This window comes from Eschrichtius robustus, chromosome 8 (genome assembly GCF_028021215.1).
Source record: "Eschrichtius robustus isolate mEscRob2 chromosome 8, mEscRob2.pri, whole genome shotgun sequence".
Classification (NCBI taxonomy): Eukaryota; Metazoa; Chordata; class Mammalia; order Artiodactyla; family Eschrichtiidae; genus Eschrichtius; species Eschrichtius robustus.
Genome location: NC_090831.1, coordinates 116,530,091 through 116,549,964, shown reverse-complemented (window position 1 = coordinate 116,549,964; position 19,874 = coordinate 116,530,091). Strand labels below are relative to the sequence as shown.

General features: G+C 42.6%; 1 protein-coding gene across 1 annotated transcript in view; it reads left to right on the top strand.

Annotated features, from left to right (window-relative positions):
* The window catches only part of MKRN1 (makorin ring finger protein 1), a 29,427-nt gene extending 24,004 nt beyond the window's left edge, over positions 1-5,423 (top strand). Inside the window, exons 5-8 of the mRNA XM_068549567.1 lie at positions 1,577-1,791; positions 2,549-2,659; positions 3,215-3,353; positions 3,710-5,423. Coding sequence (XP_068405668.1) covers positions 1,577-1,791; positions 2,549-2,659; positions 3,215-3,353; positions 3,710-3,922 — 678 coding nt within the window. The 3' untranslated portion in view covers positions 3,923-5,423. The remainder of the gene's footprint in view (positions 1-1,576; positions 1,792-2,548; positions 2,660-3,214; positions 3,354-3,709) is intronic.
* The last annotated feature ends 14,451 nt before the right edge of the window (positions 5,424-19,874 follow it).

Genomic DNA, 19,874 nt, shown 5'->3' with positions numbered 1-19,874 from the left:
AGAAACGAAATTGAGTTATCTGTAGTGAGGTGGATGGACCTAGAGTCTGTCATACAGAGTGAAGTAAGTCAGAAAGAGAAAAACGAATACCGTATGTGAACACATGTATATGGAATGTAAAAAAAAAAAAGGTCATGAAGAACCTAGGGGCAGGACAGGAATAAAGACGCAGACCTACTAGAGAATCGAGGACACGGGGAGGGGGAAGGGGAAGCTGGGATGAAGTGAGAGAGTGGCATGGACATATATACGCTACCAAATATAAAATAGATGGTTAGTGGGAAGCAGCCACATAGCACAGGGAGATCAGCTCGGTGCTTTGTGACCACCTAGAAGGGTGGGATAGGGTGGGTGGGAGGGAGACGCAAGAGGGAGGGGATATGGGGATATATGTATAAGTAGAGCTGATTCACTTTGTTGTACAGCAGAAACTAACATACCACTATAAAGCAATTATACTCCAATAAAGATGTTAAAAAAAAAGGTTTAGGAAAAAGATAAAAATATATACTAAAATAACTGGTTTATGGGACTATGGGTGACTTTTCTATTGCTTTTTTGTATTTCCTATAATTAGCATGTTTCTTAGAGATTAAAATATGTGTAATATAATGTTATGTAAATTATACCTCATTTAAAATAAAAAGTATGTGATGTCCACACAAAAACTTGTACATGAGTGTTCATAGCATTATTCATAATAGCCCCAAAGCAGAAGCAAGCAAAATGTCCATCACCTGAACATGGAAAAACAAACTGTGGTCTCTCCATACGATGGAATATTACTCAGCAATAAAAAGAAAATGAAATAATCATATATTGTACCACCATAGATACCTTGAAAATGTGCGAAGTGAACAAAGGCAGTCACAGAGGGCCACATATTTATACGAAATGTCCTGAATAAGCATGTCCACAGATTCGTCGTTGCCTAGGGCTGCGGGTGTTGAGCGGGGGGGAAGTAAGTGACCGCTGTGGGTTTGGGGTTTCCCTTTGGGGTAATGAAAATGTCCTAGTATTGATTGTGGTGATGGTTGTATAGCTCTATGCATATACCAAAAACCATTTCATTGTACACTTTGAATGAATGCATTATATGGGATGTAAATTACATCTCAATAAAGCTGTTTTATTTTGAATGTGAATTATATGCCTGGCACGTAATTGTCACCTAATAAATGTTAGTTTCCTTCACCCTTATTTTCTGGCAGGTTGTAAATTAGAGCCTTAATCCTAATTACATTTTCCATCTAGAAACCAGTAAAATCAACAAACATAGTGTGAAAAACTGTCTGTAGTGTGAATAGCAGCAGGGGTTGAGTTGCAGGATAGAGAAAATTAGGTAATTTTTTAGTTCCTGAAGTTGAGTCCTCAGAGTTTGACTTTATAGTATCGTGAAGTCCCCAAATGTCAGTGCACCTATACTCACTGGTGAACAAAGCTGTTTTCAGTGTCGTATTGGGAACATTATCTTTTCAACTGACTGTTTGATTCTCTGCACAGGAGTCTTTAGCTGTCAGGTTGAAGTCTGGTCATGATTCCGTGACTTGATTGCACCTCTCTCCACTTTTTCTAGTCTTGCATCGAGGCGCACGAGAAGGACATGGAGCTCTCGTTTGCTGTGCAGCGCAGCAAGGACATGGTGTGTGGGATCTGCATGGAGGTGGTCTATGAGAAAGCCAACCCCAGCGAGCGCCGCTTCGGGATCCTCTCCAACTGCAACCACACCTACTGTCTCAAGTGTATTCGCAAGTGGAGGAGTGCTAAGCAATTTGAGAGCAAGATCATAAAGTGAGACTCCTCCCCAATCTCCGTTTGTGCTTTCTATTTTGGGGAAGAATTTAGTATCTTGTGCCAACTTTCAACCAGATGGACCGCATTTAAATGCATGCATTTTATCTTGAAACTGGGGGTTCTTCTAATTGGGATTTCTTCTTTGTATTTCAGCTAGCTTCTAGATTAGTTGGTATATCTACTTTTATTTGAATGAGGAAACCGTATGTATCAGTTAGTAGAATCTTCGTGCTTTTTTCTGAGGAGATTGTGTTTAATGGATTAGCCAGTTTAGGTTCAGAGAACAAACTTATCTAGCTCTGAATGTATGTTTCCTGACATTTTACATTTTCCACTTTCCTATTCCATCCATTAAGCTAGCCAATAATCCACCATCCTTTAAAGATTGTTCTCATAACTGAACAAAAACTACATAATCTAAACAGAGCAAAGTTACAAGAAATAAATTTATTTAAACGAAAGAAAAAGGAGTCTGTGTGAAATGTCTTCTTTTGTTGTTGTTTTTTTTTTTAACCTAAGTTATTTTTTTTTTTTAATGCACTGGCTAGCCATTGAGTTGAATTTATAAAGGGGTTTGTCTTGCCTCAAAAGAAATGGTCAGTTGTGTGACCAGTGTGTGGAACCCTTTCAGGAAAAGCCCATTTGCCTTTCAGTTAAGTCTTTAAATCTGGAGGTGACACACCAGGGTGTGTCCTTGAAGGAGAGTGGGCCTATAAAGGGGAATTTGCATTGCAGCCTGTTCATTGTTTCCCAGGTCCTGCCCAGAATGCCGGATCACATCTAACTTTGTCATTCCAAGTGAGTACTGGGTGGAGGAGAAAGAAGAGAAGCAGAAACTCATTCAGAAATACAAGGAGGCAATGAGGTATGAGCACTGCAGCCTTTTCTCAACCTAAGATCCCAACGTCGCTTGGGTTCACTTTGAAAAGAACAGTGCTGCATTATATACTCCTACCTCCTTCCTACCCTTTCTTTTACTTCCCAGTACAGTTTATATTGTCACCGCTGATAACACTTACCTGTTCTGTATCTTGCTATAACACAGTTCTTGGGGTGCACGCCAAGGGCTGCGTTACGATGGAGTCTGCACTGCTGATAGAGCTAAAGCCCCAGGAATGGGGTCTGCCTTGTCCTGATTCCATGTTACAGTTGTCCTATGTTCTTGTGTGTGGGCTTTCTCAAAGGTTTTCTCTCTGCTGGATCTGCGGTAGTAGGGCTGTTAAACAGCTAGACTTGACCAGTTTCTGTTTCTAGTCAGTGTTTCATGCAATAGCACACACGTGTTTGAGAACACACCTTGGGGAGGGCTGTAAACAGACGTACCAGTTCTATCCCTCCCTGTTTAAAGAAACCCTGGATGATAGTCAAATACAGACCTGAAATCCACTGTGAATAAGGGTTGCGATATTTTCCTTTCCAGCAACAAGGCGTGCAGGTATTTTGATGAAGGACGTGGGAGCTGCCCATTTGGAGGGAACTGTTTTTACAAGCATGCGTACCCTGATGGCCGTAGAGAGGAGCCACAGAGACAGAAAGTGGGAACATCAAGCAGATACCGGGTAACTCTCACTGTTTTTTTAAAGGAGGGGAAATACCACACTCTCAGTTGAGTCCCACACAGATTGGGGTAGGGGAAGGAGAAGATTAACAGTGGGAGCGAGACTAGAGCGTTACAGGAGGAAACCAACTTCAGCAAACTGGGAGGGCTATGAGAGGAGAAACTAGAATGCTTAACGCTCTAGACTAAACTGTTGGCCTCAAGTAACCAGAGGGGAGGAGTTGGTAAAGTCGAAACCCTAAATGAGAAGTCTGGTTCGTCATGCCCTCTGGTGTGCTGGACGTTTTGCCTTAGAAACAACAGAATAGAAGATGCTACTCGGCAGTGCCATCCCTATCACGGCCCTGTTTTTTACAGGCCCAACGAAGGAACCACTTCTGGGAGCTCATTGAGGAAAGAGAGAACGGCAACCCCTTTGACAACGACGAAGAAGAGGTTGTCACCTTTGAGCTGGGCGAGATGTTGCTTATGCTTTTGGCTGCAGGTGGGGACGACGACCTGACAGACTCTGAAGACGAGTGGGACTTGTTTCACGATGAGCTGGAAGATTTTTATGACTTGGATCTATAGCAGCTTTGCGGGGCGTGTGAACTGGTCTGCTGAGCCTCAGACGGCAGCCGTCCCCGCTGGTGGCGGCAGCGCCCGTGGTTCTCTTCTAGGCAGGCCTCTCAACTCCAGGTGCTGTCGTAATAATTTTTACCCAGGGCCTGTCTTCTCAATCCCTCACCTTTCCCCAAGGAATATGTTGTTTTCTCTGTTTAAAAAAGTTACAAAAATAAATCTTAAAGTTAGTTTTTTTGTAACATGAATTTAACTGTCAGACAGTTAGAGTGTAGGTTTGTTGCGTCATCTGTTTTCAGCCAGATTCACACAGTTCAAGGGTAACGTTTCTGGATTTCCAGTACTCATTTTTGAGGACCCCAGTTTCAAAACTAACAGCTTTGGCCCTGCTTTGGGGTCCAAGAATTGGGGTGATAGGTGAAGGATCTGAACTGTGGCATGTAGCCTTCTGCTATAGACTTAGGCGGATGCTTGAGGTTTCTGGTGAATTCTGCACATCTGTGTTTTTATATCTGTTCCCTGCCCTGTAATCCCCACCCTGTGCACTTGTTCTGTGGTTTTGGTCTCTTGTTTAATTGCACACAAGTACTACTGCTGGGTAACCAGAACCAGGTGTGACTGTGTTGAGATTTTTACTGTGTTTAGCCTGATAGGAAAATTGTGAAAGAACACATATAAAGATATAGTGGGATAAAATAAATGCAGAGTTGGAAGTTGACTCCCAAGGGCTGATAGACTTGGTACGTGTGAGCGTGTAACAAGCTTCTCATCCCTGCATAGATGCAGTGTCTGTAGCCTTAGTGGAAAAACTCAAGTTTAGTGGTTTCAGCCTCGTGTGGCAAATAGATCTTAAAAAAGGACAAAGCAGTATATTGGTAGCTGTTAATAGAGCAGGGCTAGCTCTGTCTGTATAAATAGGGAAATGGGCTTAGCCATAGAAGTTCAAACTATCTGGTTATCTCATGTATTAACACAAACTGGGTCTCAGTTACACGGTTGTATGTAATGTTTTATGATCTCCTAGACTTTCTAGTCCAGGCACTTTTTGACAAACCTTTGTCCTCATTTGAGGGGTTTTGTTGTCGGGTTTTTGTGTTCGTTTTTGTGGGTATTTGCCTCATTCCATCCCTGAGCTTTGCAGCTAGACAGGTGTGATTCAAAACTATGTTCTAAGGTGTTTCCTGTAGTGGAGTAATTGGTTTGCAGTAGTAAGTCATGCTTTTCCACTAAAAGGGGACGGAGGGGTGGTAATCCACAAGATAAGCTACAGTTAAATTGTTAGAAGAATTCCTTGATCAGAAATTATAAATTTGCGTTTTTGTTGCTCTATTTCCTGAAAATAACTTGGAGATGCCCCTGATTTGTCCATCTACTGCTTTGATTCCTTGGATACCACTCATTCTTTCACGTTAAGCAAAAACAAGTAATTGTTGCAGAGGTCTCTGTATTTTGCAGCTGCCCTTTTGTAAGACGCACTTTTCCCAAATAAAACAATTTTAAAAACCCATAACTTGGCTTTCTGTTTTGTGTAATGAGCCATTTTGAAATGTGCAGATGTCAAAGCATATTTGTTTCTTTCATCGCCTCTTGGATCAGTTCATCAGTGAGTCAAATTTCTGTGGATATAGGTTCATTGAGAAAAGTTGACACCTTTCCTAAAACATCTAGCCTGCTGAGAAATGTTTGAGAGAGAAAGAGATAAAGAGGAAAACCTTACCAGCTGGGATCATCAAATTATATATTTCTTTTTAGGATTTTTAAGACTAACCCTTAGGCCTTCTTTATTGGCCAGTGGCACTGACAGTTTCTGTTGCCAACGTGCTGGTTGAACCTGCTTCAGACCCGCAAATAACGGTGTTTTTGTTCCTAATTCTACTACATGGTTTTTTTTTTGGCCGTGCTGCGTCGCTTGTGGGATCTTAGTTCCCTGACCAGGGGATCCAACCCGGGCCCTCAGCAGTGAGAGTGTGGAGTCCTAACCACTGGACCACCAGGGAATTCCCTATATAAATTTTTTATTATTAAAATAAAAACCCTTCCACCACTCCAATGGAAGACCTTAGGTAACCTTTTTACAGTGCCTATTTGTAAAATAAGTTAGTATCTATAATCAAGAATTAATCGTTGTAATATCTGTATTAAGAATTAATGCTATTGAAAATGTCTCCAGGGCTTCCCTGGTGGCGCAGTGGTTGAGAATCCGCCTGCCAATGCAGGGGACACGGGTTCGAGCCCTGGTCCGGGAAGATCCCACATGCCGCGGAGCAACTGGGCCCGTGAGCCACAGTTACCGAGCCCGCGCGTCTGGAGCCCGTGCTCCGCAACAAGAGAGGCCGCGACGGTGAGAGGCCCGCGCACCGCGATGAAGAGTGGCCCCCGCTCGCCACAACTAGAGAGAAAGCCCTCGCACAGAAACGAAGACCCAACGCAGTCATAAATAAATAAATAAAAGACCGTGAATTTCCAAAAAAAAAAAAAATTAAAAAAAAAAATCTTAAAAAAAAGAAACAAATGTCTCCACATCTAGGACTGTGTGTATTGCAACTTATCGTAGCCATGGTCATAGCTGAAGGTCCACTGAGGTGTGTGTTTCTGCAAGCTCCCTGCTGGTGGATCTTTAGCTGAAGCCGCTCCCTTCCGGAAGTGCCCAAAGTTCACCTGCAGCTGCTGCTGCTGAGGCCTTGCTGGGCACCACGTGTACTCCCAGAGGGATGCCAGGGATGCCTAAGGCGAGGCGGAAGTGCTGGGGATCTGAGCCGGGGGAGAGACTTAAGCCTCTGTTTTTTTGGTGTCCAGAAAGTAGGAAGAGGCTCATCAGTAGCTGCCCCGTTGGCAGCGTGTCTTGAGTCTGCGGTGGGGAGAATGGTCTAGGCATGACCCAGGTGGTGGTGATAATAGCTTACTGCTGGAGTTTCGGTGGGTTGGTGTTTGGAGCAGCTCTCTTTGTGTCTCAGAAGAGGCAGTGGAAGCTTACGTATAAGCCTGTCCTTACTGCGTGTTGCTGCCTGCTCACTGCCTGCGTTGAAAGTGAGCTCTTCCTGTGTGCTTGCCGATTGCAGACAGTTGGGGGACCGCCGGTGATGAGTGAAACTTCTTTCCCATTTGCACAAAACTACCATCTCAACGTCTTTCCTGCCACCACACACAATAAGTGATGTTTACATCTGTGACTATAACTCCTGTGGACATTCACAGATTGTTTTTTTTTAAAGGTTGGAGGAAAAGTGAAGCAAACACTGCCAAAGATTTGGGGGAGGGAGGAGGTATGCTGTTGATAAAAGTATCTGTAGTCGTCATTATTCACGCTTTTCAAATGTCCCAAGTCGGCTTTCTGGGTGCGCGGTACAGTGGCAAAGCCCATCTAACTTTCGTGAGCTGATGAAATGTGAGCGGAAGTGACAAATATCATTTCCAGATGAAAGTTAAGAGCCAGTCAGCCCATGGTTTTCCTCATTCTCCACTTTCCTATGGCCATGCGTGCTTTCTGAGGAGGTGGAGTTTCCACCGGCCTGGGTCACACTGCAGGGAGAGGTGGGGCGGACACTCAGCTGACCTCTGAGGGGCATGGGACGCCAGCTGGGGGGCGAAAGGCCTCTGAAATTTTGGGTCTTCATGTTGTCACAGCATAACAACCAGTCCGTCCTATGTTGAAATCATCTGTTTAAAGAAATGAGCTGTCATTTTTTACAGAAATCTAAGTAAAAGACTTTCAGTATTTAAAATATTCATTTATGTTTACAATACTTTTTAGGCACCTCTATTCAAGATAATCCAGTAGAAAATAAATTGTAAGGTGATCAAGTAAATTGTACCGATGAACGAACATAAATAAACTTTATCTTTTAAAATTGATACATCGTATACAGACAATGATTAGTCGGAAAAGCATTATTACAAACTTTACTTGCTTTTTTGCCTAATCTTTGATGATAAATACTACTAATGAAAATATGTAATTTTTTTTAGAAGAATGAGATTTTGTACTACAGTTTTTAAATATGTCGGAAGGACTTTAGTTGAATTGCTGTAAGTTGGTTAGCTAGATGATAAGTTTTTAAGTGGCCCTCAAACACTAGAAGACATTTCTGAGGGTAGCATAGGCTTGTGCAGGAAAGGGATTTCCCTCTAAGTGGGAAAAGAATCTTTAAAATTTTAAGCAGCCAGTGCTTATTTTGTATTGAATGACAGGAAGAGATCCATTGCTGGTAATAGAAAATACCTAAGATCTTACTTTCACCAGAACTAACCAGGTCTTAGTGCAGCTCCCTTATCAGTACATAGAAGAAATACGCCTTGTAGTACCTAAACAAATACGTGTTTTTAGGTTCAAGTGATGTGCTTTACTTCCCTTTTAATTAAAAACTTGTTCCCCTCAACAAATACTTAGAAATTGACTTCCAGAAAGTTTGTACCGCCTCTGTCTTTGCCAACAGTGATCATAATCTAAAATGCAAAATTATGAATTTCTAAGAAAAAAAGATTTGTTTAAAGGAAGACTGATGATATATTTGCCCTCTTGTAAAGGGCTTATTTCGTTTTTACTTATATAGATGCAGGTGCACGAACTCACTTTCTTCCCCTGCCCTTGCCTTCTTCGTTAAAATTGTTAACAGATAACGTTTTTAATAAGATGAAGGTAACCATTTGTTACAGAGCCAGCACTGTGCTAGCACTGAGGTGCTGTGAGCACAGATGTGGCGGAAACAGTGCTCATCAAAATAGTCCATGTGATCCCTTCCATTTCCCAACTTCTTTGCCGTTAAATTGGTGCCATGTGACTGACTTGGACCATGTGCTGCACGCCTCCTCCATCCCTCCTCCTGCCAAGGAGATGTTGGAAGCCCCCCGCTGAATCGGCAGTTACAAGGTGGAGGGATCCCGAGTCCCCAGGTCACTGGAGAAGAGAACCCCTCCACCCCAAATCAGATTTTGCATGAACAAGAGATTCACTGAGATTTGCGAGTCTATTTTGTTTTTTGTTTTTTTTTGCCGATGTAGCCTAGCATGAAATATCCTAATAACGATAGCCGTAGTCCTTTTCTTAATGGAGTTAGAGATATTTGTGTTATTTATTTGTTTGTTTGTTTGCCACGACACGCGGCATGCAGCATCTTAGTTCCCCAACCAGGGATGGAACCTGTGCCCCCTGCAGTGGGAGTGTGGAGTCTTAACCACTGGACTGCCAGGGAAGTCCCATTGTGTGATTATTTTTGATAATTATAAATTATGATAACTACTATAAAGGTGTAAAATGAGAACTTTCAATGGGAGGCCTGGCTCGTCTCTGGCCAGGGAAAGCTCATCTGAGCTGAGATCTGAAAGGGGGGAAAAGGGCACCACCCCTCAGACCAAAGACGTGTGCTGAAGCCGTGAAGCCGGCAAAGGCAGAACATATGACACCTTGTACTGAACCCTACCATCAGTGGCAGTCGATACCCTGCAGGATATGCCCAGTTTACTATCTTAGCTATAACACTTCCTTTCCTTTTAGAAAAGAATATCAATGCAAGTGTGTCTGTAACATTTATAGGGATAATATTGGGTTGCCCTAATATATCAAGATGATCTTCCTAAGTTTTAGTACTTTAGTAAAATGTGACACACCCAACTGGTCCTCTTCTTAGCCTAACCAGAACTTAGCCCTCCCCTGAAGTCACTGCACCCCCAGAATCCTGTCCCACAGGGACCTCAGCTGTCACTCTTCTAAAGCCGCTTGCACGTTATTGGGCCACCTGTGCCATAATTTGAAGTCTTTGCCACCTAGCCATAACACTGTCATCATAGGAGAACTTGCACGATGCTTTATAAAGCACTTCCTGAGCTTTCTTAACTGATCCTCACAAGCCTGTAAAGTAGTTAGGGCCAGTTTTTGTCTCATTTTGCAAATGAGAACACCAAGGTGCAGGAGTTAACTAGCCCAGTGTCAAACAGGCAGTGTGTCCGTGGAAGCCTTATAGCTTTGGACTCCACGTCTGGGTCTCTACACAGATCTGCTGCCATTTGCTTCCTTTCTGGATATAGCTCACTTTTCTGGGTGACTTGAGTAACAGATTTACACTCTTCCTCACCACCATCCCCTCAGTTGGCCTTTGTGACTTGAACATCTGTTCTCTCTTGACACTGTGGAGTCCTAAGCCTCAAGGTTTGGGGGGAATGATTTTTTTTGTCGTTATTCTAGTTCTGTTTACTTGCATCAGGAGATTCAAACGTAAGAAATTTAGTTTCTTACAGAAGATATGCTTTGTTTAAATCCTGCAGACTTCAAAGACAGGCAAAACACAACTCTTACCCTCTAGCTTATAATCTAGTCTTAAGTGTCTGAGATGATCAGTGCATTTAGGTGGCTTGCTTGCTAATCATACTGCTGGTATAAAGGAGTAGCAGAGACATGGAACCTCCGCTCCAGAGCAGTGTTATTCACTGCAGGTTGTGACCCATTCATGGATGGGGAGAACAATTTATGGGCCACAAGCAACATTTTAAGCAAATGAATGGTATATTTATGTCAGGGTGCATCTCATGTGATAAGGACACGTTTTACCGGGTAGAAATGTAAATTGTGTTTCTTAATATGGATTATAGTCAAAGTTCCGAAAACACTGCTGTCGTAACCTACAGTCTTAGGGACTCTAAAGGTCATTTCCAGAGACATAGTAGTCTGTGGACTGCAGCTGGGGACACAGGTGCATTACAAGTTTTGGTACCAACACAATTATAAGAAAGGCAAACTTGAGCACTGAAATTAAGGGACAGTGCTCATTTACATGGTAACTATTCACAGGTTTCTATTAATAACATTTTTTATTATACAAATGTAACAAAATCATAAAGAGTAAAGTTTTAAACCCAAAGAATCCAATGTGATAGGTAAAACTCTAGAATGACCCTTGCTCAGATATCATACCATCCCCTTTGAGTGGATGGAACTTGTGAATATGATGGGAGATATCACTCCTGTGATTATGTGTCATAATGCAAAAGAGACCTTATCCTGGGTAGGTCTGACCTAATAAGGTGAATCCTTTCAAAGTAGAGTTTTCACTGGCTGGTTGCCAAAGAGAAAGTGGAGAGATATGCTCCAGCTGGCCTGGCTGAAAGCAAACACCCATGTCGTGATTGCCTATGGGGACCGTGTGGCAAGGAACTGCAGGCAGCCTTTAAGAGCTGGCAGGAAGGGGCTTCCCTGGTGGCGCAGTGGTTAAGAAACTGCCTGCCAACGCAGGGGACACGGGCTCGAGCCCTGGTCCAGGAAGATCCCACATGCCGCGGAGCAACTAAGCCTGTGCACCACAACTACTGAGCCTGTGCTCTAGAGCCCGTGCTCCGCAACAAGAGAAGCCACCGCAATGCGAAGCCCACGCACTGGAACAAAGTGTAGCCCCCCGCTCGCCGCAGCTAGAGAAAGCCCATGCGCAGCAACGAAGACCCAGCGCAGCCGAAACAAACAAAAGAACTGACAGGAAAACAAGGACCTCGGTCCTACAACCACGGAAAATGAATTCTGCCAATAACCAGTGAGTTTGGAAGAAGAACCTGAGACCCAGATGAAAACCACAGCCCTGCCTGACACCTTGCTTTCAGCCTGGTGAGACTCTGAGCAGAGAATCCACCTAAGCTGTGCCTGCACATCTACAGAAACCTACAGAAACTCTGAGATAATAAACGTGTTGTTTTAAACCACTAAGTTTGTAGCAATTTGTTATGCAGTAATAGAAAACTAATATACCCAGGAGTAACACTTTGGTTTATATCTTTCTAGTTATATCATTTGTAGTTTTCTTTCTGTGTACATCTATACTTTTTTGCTTGTAATGGAATCATACTTTTTCTTTAATCTTTTTTTAAGATTTAATTTTATTTATTTTTGGCTGCGTTGGGTCTTCATTGCTGCGCGCATGCTTTCTCTAGTTGCGGCGAGCGGGGGCTACTCTTCGTTGCGGTGCGCGGGCTTCTCAACGCGGTGGCTTCTCTTGTTACAGAGCACGGGCTCTAGGCACATGGGCCTCGGTAGCTGCGGCTCGCGAGCGCTAAGGCACAGGCTCAGTAGTTGTGGTGCACAGGCTTAGTTGCTCTGTGGCATGTGGGATCTTCCCAGACTAGGGGTCGAACCTGTGTCCCGTGCATTGGCAGGCAGATTCTTATGCACTGGGCCACCAGGGAAGTCCCTCTTTAATCTTTTATTTACCCTATTGTTGAACATTTTTCACCCCATTAAACAATGATACCACACTTTTTTTTTTTGTTTTTGGAGTATAGTTGATTGACAATGTTGTGTTAGTTTCAGGTGTAGAGCAAAGTGAATTAGTTATACATACACATATATCCACTCTTTTTTAGATTCTTTTCCCATGTAGGCCATTACAGAGTACTGAGTAGAGTCCTCTGTGCTATACACAGTAGGTCCTTATTAGTTACCTATTTTATATATAGTAGTTACCACACCTTTAAAAGTTGTGTAGAATTTATGTAATAATCCCCTATTGTTGAAGATTATTTTCAGGTTTTCATTATTATTAGCAGTACTGTCTCACACAATCCATGAAGAATTCCTGAATCTAAATACCTAGAAATAGTCTTCCCAATATTTAAAAAACCTTTGCTCGTTTCCAGCCATCAACTAATTCTCTCCTACTTTCTCATTGTGAGAGCTCTTTTTTTTTTTTAACTTTTCTTTTTTTTGGCCTCTCCATGCAGCAGTTCCCTGACCTTCCCTGACCAGGGATTGAACCCAGGCCCTCGGCAGTGAGAGCCCGGAGTCCTAACCACTGGACTGCCAGGGAAGTCCCTCATTGTGAGAGCTCTTGAACAAGGGATCTCTACTAATGACTTTAAGGTAACTACCCTTTATTGAATGCATAGTGTGCCAGGCCCTGTGCTTCGCACTTCATTCATTTCACATTTACTCCTTACAGCAATCTGAGGTGAATGGCGTCTGTTTTACAATGGTGGAAACTGAAACTTACGTTAAATCATTTGCCTGTGGCTTCACAGTTGATAAGCTGTGGAGCAGCCTTCAAACTTAGCACCTTCTGACTAGAGGCTAGACTCAAGTAGACTGTGCCGCCTGCAGTGGACTCGCCTCATCATCCTACCAAAAGTGCATTGCCGAGGGCAACCGGTGACGGTCCTGCCAGATTCAGGAACTGCAGGGGCCTTTACTCCATGTCCTTGGCTTTTCCCAGCAATAGGTGGAATTGATCACTATTCCCCCCAATCTTTAATGTTATTTTACACCAGTGTTTCTCAAACCATTCATGGTAAAAAGACTAGTTGTCTTAGAAAAAAAAAAAAAAATTCCAGTTCATCATGGGCCTTCTGTGAAAGGCAATAAAAATAAGTTGTTAGAAAAATGGGATGGAAGGGACTTCCCTAGTGGTCCAGTGGGTAAGACTCCGCACTCCCAATGCAGGGGGCCTGGGTTCGATCCCTGGTCAGGGAACTAGATCCCACATGCATGCTGCAACTAAGAGTCTGCATGCCGCAAAGAAGAAGCCTACATGCTGCAACTAAAAAAAAAAAAAAAAATCCCGCATGCCTCAACGAAGATCCCGCATGCCGCAACTAAGACCCAGTGCGGTCAAAATTAAAAAATAATAATAATAATAAATATTAAAGAAAAGAAAAGAAAAAGGGCATGGAAAACATTCTTCAAAGTACAATCCCAAAGTTGTTATTATTGGTTTCAACAGAGATAGGATTGGATGTTGTGGCGATGCCAAATTGATACAAGCATTTCTAGATGCTCTGGTGTCTGTACTTCCTTGGCCTGGGACCAGGGATGGTGTGCAGACCCCTCCTTAGTGGCATCGGTTGACACCATCTTAGTTCTGATTTCTTCTGACCTAGTGGCTCCTCCCTTCTCCCCCTAGTTATGGGCATTCCTTAAGGCATTTAGGAAATCCTTTGACATTTCCACTTCTGCTTCAGATCTCTGTGGTCAATGGCCACTAAGGCTTTGGGTGCTGAATCTTGGAGAGCTGGTAAAACAACAGATCAGTTCTGGTCTATGATGCCCAAGTGTCAGTCTGTAGATTGGTGTGTGAGAATCTCCTTATGCTTTGAAGAGACTTCTAACAAGTGCAGATTATGGATCCTTGTCCAGACAGACCTACTGAAGCAGAGCTCCAGGGCTGGGACCTGGGAACTGGTATGTTTAGCAGGTGCTGTGGCCCGCCCCATGCACAGCCAGGATGCAGGACGCATTCTCTAGTCCAGGCTTCTCTTTTTCCAGTTAAGAATACTAAAGCCCCCCCCAAAGTGGAAGTGACTTGACAGGTTCATATTGTAAATGGCCAGGGAAAGACTTAAACCCCTCGAGGGGCTACCTGAGTAATAGCTACATCCCTGCACGTGTTGAAATGTTATGGAAAGTCAATGTATAGAGAAAAGACAGAACATGTACAAGATCATGTTGAGAGAGTCACTCTGCATGGGATCCCAGTTGATTTTAGTAGTCTTAAGCTTTTCTGTAATTTAATTTTTTCTTCAGTGTGCAGTAGAAGAAAAAATTATTAAAAATGCTCCACTGCGGGACTTCCCTGGTGGCACAGTGGTGAAGATTCTGCACTTCCAATGCAGGGGGCCTGGGTTCGATCCCTGGTCAGGGAGCTAGATCCCACATGCATGCCACAACTAAGAGTTCGCATGCTGCAACTAAGGAGCCCGCCTGCCACAACTAAGACCCAGCACAACCAAATAAATAAATACACACATACATAAATAAATATTTTTTTAAAAAGCTACATTGGAAAAAAAATCAGCTTTTCTAAAGCCAGTGTTCCTCACTTTTTTTTTTTTCCAGGTGACAAATCCCTTTCTCAGTTGTTTCTGAGTAATATATAATCTTAGTAATTCCCTTAGGGATTTAAAAAAAAGTGTTTCACTGTTTTTGTATGGTATACAATGGTTAAAGTTAAAAAGCAATACTTATGGCTGATAAGTTATTAAAGATTGTATTATAAAATTTATTTAAAATGCAATTATTTTCTCCTTAGGCCCTTTGAGCTCTTTTTAAAACACTTTTTAACAGCTTTAGTGAGATATAATTCACATACCGTACAATTCACACATTTAAGTACACACAGTTCAATGGGTTTTGCTATAATACATTATTAATTTTTTTTAAATTGTGGTAAAATATATATAACGTAAAATTTGCCATCTCAACCATTTTTAAGTGTACAATTCAATGGCATTAATTACATTCATAATACTGTGCACCTATCACCAAGAGTGAAATTCTTTATTTATGTTCGGATATACTGATTTTTTCCCACTAAAATGATGTTCACTAAGTTGTTTTTATTTATGTTAAAATATTGCTGAATTTTAAAATAACCCATGGTTTGATTTGGAAGTATATAGACAATGAAATGCTGACAGGCAACTGCTACACACACAAGCTCTTATATCGGGAATGTCTATATCCTGTAATTTTGAAAAAATAACTGGTTTGGTATTTCTACAAATGTCATAAATTTTATTTTTGTAATTGAAATTTCATTTCTAAATTAGATGAGGTTTCAGGCTGCTATTTGTAAGTGACTTTATAAAAATTAACACATCATGTGTGGATAATTTTTATTGCCCCAAAATGAAAAACTGTTTGAATATAATTATCACTCTATGAACTCTTTTATTTTTTAAATAAATTTATTTATTTATTTTTGGCTGCATTAGGTCTTCGTGGCTGCGCACGGGCTTTCTCTAGTTGCGGTGAGTGGGGGCTACTCTTGATTGTGGCGCACAGGCTTCTCATTGCGGTGGCTTGTCTTGTTGCGGAGCACGGGCTCTAGGCACGCGGGCTTCAGTAGTTGTGGCACGTGGGCGCCGTAGTTGTGGCTCGTGGGCTCAGTAGTTGTGGCTCACGGGCTTAGCTGCTCCAGGGCATGTGGGATCTTCCTGGACCAGGGCTCGAACCCATGTCCCCTGCATTGGCAGGTGGATTCTTAACCACTGCGCCACCAGGGAAGTCCCTACGATCTCTTTTAAATGTTGTTTTTCAAGTTCTAGAGACATCTTGATACACTATGTAAGAATAAGTAAATGCAAGTCTAAATGATAGGTAAAGGAAACTTCTATTCAGGTGAAGAGCAAACTTTGATTTTGCAGAATTACCACCTATTCTGTACTATCTAGCTAGCTAGCTAGCTATTTATTTATTTATTTATAAAGAATTTTTTAAAATAAATTTATTTATTTATTCATTTTATTTTATTTTATTTTTTGGCTGCATTGTGTCTTTGCTTGCACGTGGGTTTTCTCTAGTTGCTGAGAGTGGGGGCTACTCTGTTGTGGTGTGCGGGCTTCTCATTGCGGTGGCTTCTCTTGTTGCAGAGCACAGGCTCTAGACCCACGGGCTTCAGTAGTTGTGGCACACGGGCTTCAGTAGTTGGAGCTTGTGGGCTCTAGAGCGCAGGCTCAGTAGTTGTGGCACATGGGCTTAGTTGCTTCGCGGCATGTGGGATCTTCCCAGGTCAGGGCTTGAACCCGTGTCCGCTGCATTGGCAGGCGGACTCTTAACCACTGCGCTACCAGGGAAGCCCTATTCTGTACTATTTATTAACTTGTACTTTAATTTCGGCATTCCTGGTACTTCCAGTCTTTGGCAATTATTTTGAGGTATAAATTAAACAATATATGGTTAAGAATAAACACAAAAGAAGCTGTAGGATGTCAAAAACACTTCAGCAGCTCTCCTTCTTCTGGTGGTAAACCAACTAGTGAATCGTTTGTGAATTGTAAAATCTACACATGTTCATTCAATAATTGATCACAGGCTCTTGAACAGATTATACTGATATTGTTGAAAATAAAAAAAAATTAAGCAGGCACTGTTATTGCCTTTGGTGATATGAATCCCCAGAACCTCTTCTCAATCATCTGGAGGTTTACAAGCTACCTGCGGGGAGCTGCAATGTGTACTGCTGGCCGAGTTCTTCCTCATCCTTTCAATCTAAGCCTTGGGTCGTAATGGCTGGTGGAAGCCCGCCTGGTTTGCCCTGGATCAGCCACGTCACCTTACATATGATGGAACTGGAGTTTCTACATCATCCCTGTTCAAAAGGCAGAGCATTCAGCCTGAGCCGGGTGTACTTCAGGCACAGCTCCTCCGTAATTCCCCCGCAGTTAAATAGGACTCACTCAATCCACCCAACCTGCTACCCTTTCTCCACCGTGCCCCTTCCCCACTGCCTTCTCGCCCCTTCAGCTTTCTTTTATATATATAAAAATTTATTTATTTGTTTATTTTGGCTGCGTTGGGTCTTCCCTGCTGTGTGCAGGCTTTCTGTAGCTGCGGCAAGCAGGATCTACTCTGTTGCGGTGCACGGGCTTCTCATTGCGGTGACTTTTCTTGTTGCGGAGCACATGCTCTAGGCACGCGGGCTTCAGTAGTTGTGGCACGCGGGCTCAGTAGTTGTGGTGCACGGGCTTAGTTGCTCCGCAGCATGTGGGATTTTCCCAGACCAGGGCATGAACCTGTGTCCCCTGCATTGGCAGGCGGATTCTTAACCATTGCGCCACCAGGGAGGTCCCCCTTCAGCTTCTTTTATAGAGAGAGCTGCACAATTTTACTTTGAAGGATATTGAAATGTATGTGTGTGAGTTTATCTTGGCGGTGAGTGTATTTTTGTGTAGAGGTTGGTGAGGAGTTAACATGATGGAGCCCAAATCCAGTACTGGTCATTATCTGAGAGAGAGTGTAGCATAATTGTTAAGAGTGGGCTCTGGGGCCGGGTGATTTGGGTTTGCATCCTGGCTCTGCCACTTACTAGCTGTGTGACCTTAATCTCTCCGTGTCTCATAGCCTCATTCTTAAAATAGGAATTACATATAGTACCTACTTCAAAAATAGTTGACAGGATGCACTGAGTTAGTGTAAATAAAATGCTTAGGGAATTCCCTGGTGGTCCAGTGGTTAGGACTCTGCACTTCCACTGCAGGGGGCCCGGGTTCCTTCCCTGGTCAGGGAACTAAGATCCCTCAAACCACGCGGCCAAAAAAAAAAAAAAAAAAGCCTGGTACAGTGCCAGGCACATAGTAATTGCCATATGTGTTTGCCATTATTATTACCGTAGTAGTACTATTACTGTTACTACTAACAGACCTTTTCAGTAATAGAGTGGGGAAGAGATTCAGGAATAATCTATGAACAATGAAATATTAACTGAAAGATTTTCTCATACATGGAGATGTACTTGACACTGGCAGATGAAATAGAGACATTCATAATCTTTTTTTATTAATTTTTATTGGAGTATAGTTGCTTTACAATGTTGTGTTAGTTTCTGCTGTATAGCAAAGTGAATCAGCTATACGTATACATATATCCCCTCTTTTTTGGATTTCCTTCCCATTCAGGTCACCACAGAGCACTGAGTAGAGTTCCCTGTGCTATACAGTAGGTTCTCATTAGTTATCTATTTTATACATCTATAATCTTTTTTTTCTTCCAAAAATGTCCCTTTTGGAACTTAACTTCATATAATTCCCTCGTTAACAACTCTACAATTTTGAGGATGTGAGAAAAGTGCCAGCATTCAGTTAACGCAGAGCCTTCCTGGGCCATGGCTGTAAAGCAGCGCCTGCCTGAGTGAGCTTCACGGTGTGGTACAAGCCTGCTCTGAGCTTCAGGAAAGCCTGCACCTCTTTTCAGAGCGGGCGTCTGTGCGCCCTCACCCGGGAAGCTGCTGCACTCCGCTTGCCCTTTCCAGTGCTTCTGTCCCAGCACCGTCGTTTCAACAGGAGCCCACGCTGGTTAATTACAGGTTGCTGGTGTTCAGGTGACCTTGTTCTCACGTGTGTACCCTGTTGGTAGGAATATTTTAATTCCAGATAACCCGCAGAGTGCATCATCCTAGAAGCTGATGAGGTTTTCGAGTATTGGTTGAGACTGATGTGCAGGTAAATGAAGGAGCATTGGTGTGAACCATTAATCTCATCTCCTGCTCAGCCTCTTGTCTGCACACTTTTTCCCTGATCCACTCAGTTTTCTTTCCTCTTCTTCTTCTTCTTCTTTTTTTTAAAAATATTTATTTATTTATTTGCTTGCACCAGGTCTTAGTTGCTGCAGGCGGGCTCCTTAGTTATGGCTCCCAGGCTCCTTAGTTGTGGCATGTGAACTCTTAGTTGCAGCATGCGTGTGGGATCTAGTTCCCTGACCAGGGATCGAACCAAGGCCCGCATGCACTGGGAGCGCAGAGTCTTATCCACTGCACCACCAGGGAAGTCCCTTCCTTCCCCTTCTTAATGAGTGTCTGCTCACTGCCTCCTCTGAAAATTGCCCAGTGACTCGGTACAGGTGTACTCCTGACCTGCCTTGTGAACTCCTGCTTCACATAACCCTTTCTTTAGAACAAGAATGTGTATGTGAAAAAAGGTTAATCTGCTTTGATGCATTTATTATTTCTGGCTTGTAATAGATTTCCCTCATGTTTCCAAAAGGTGAGTTGTTCGCTTCAAAAATAAATATATATTGCTGTGAATTAAAATGTAATTTATTCTCTGTGTTTACAACCCCATCCTCACCTAACCTCTGTATGGTAGTAGTTCTCAAGGTTTAGTGTGGGGAGAATCACCTGGCAAGCTTGGTGAAGTGTGGGTTTCTGGAAAGATTCAGTCAGTAAGCCATGGGTGTCAGGAATCCTAGACAAGCATCCCCTGGCCCCTGTCATAGGTGTGGTTGGGGAATTCCACTACAGAAAGAAGCATTGCTCTCTTGTACTGTCCAATGGGCATATGGTGTGAGCCACACGCATAATTTAAGATTTTCTAGTTGCCACATTAAAAAAAGTAAAAAGAAACAGCTGAAATGTTAATATATATTTTATTAACCTAGAATGATATTAATCTAAAATATCATTTTAACATATAATCAACATAAAAATTATTAGGAAGATACTTTACATTTTTTTTTTTTCATAATAAGTCTTCAAATTCTGGTATGTAGTTTACATTCAGA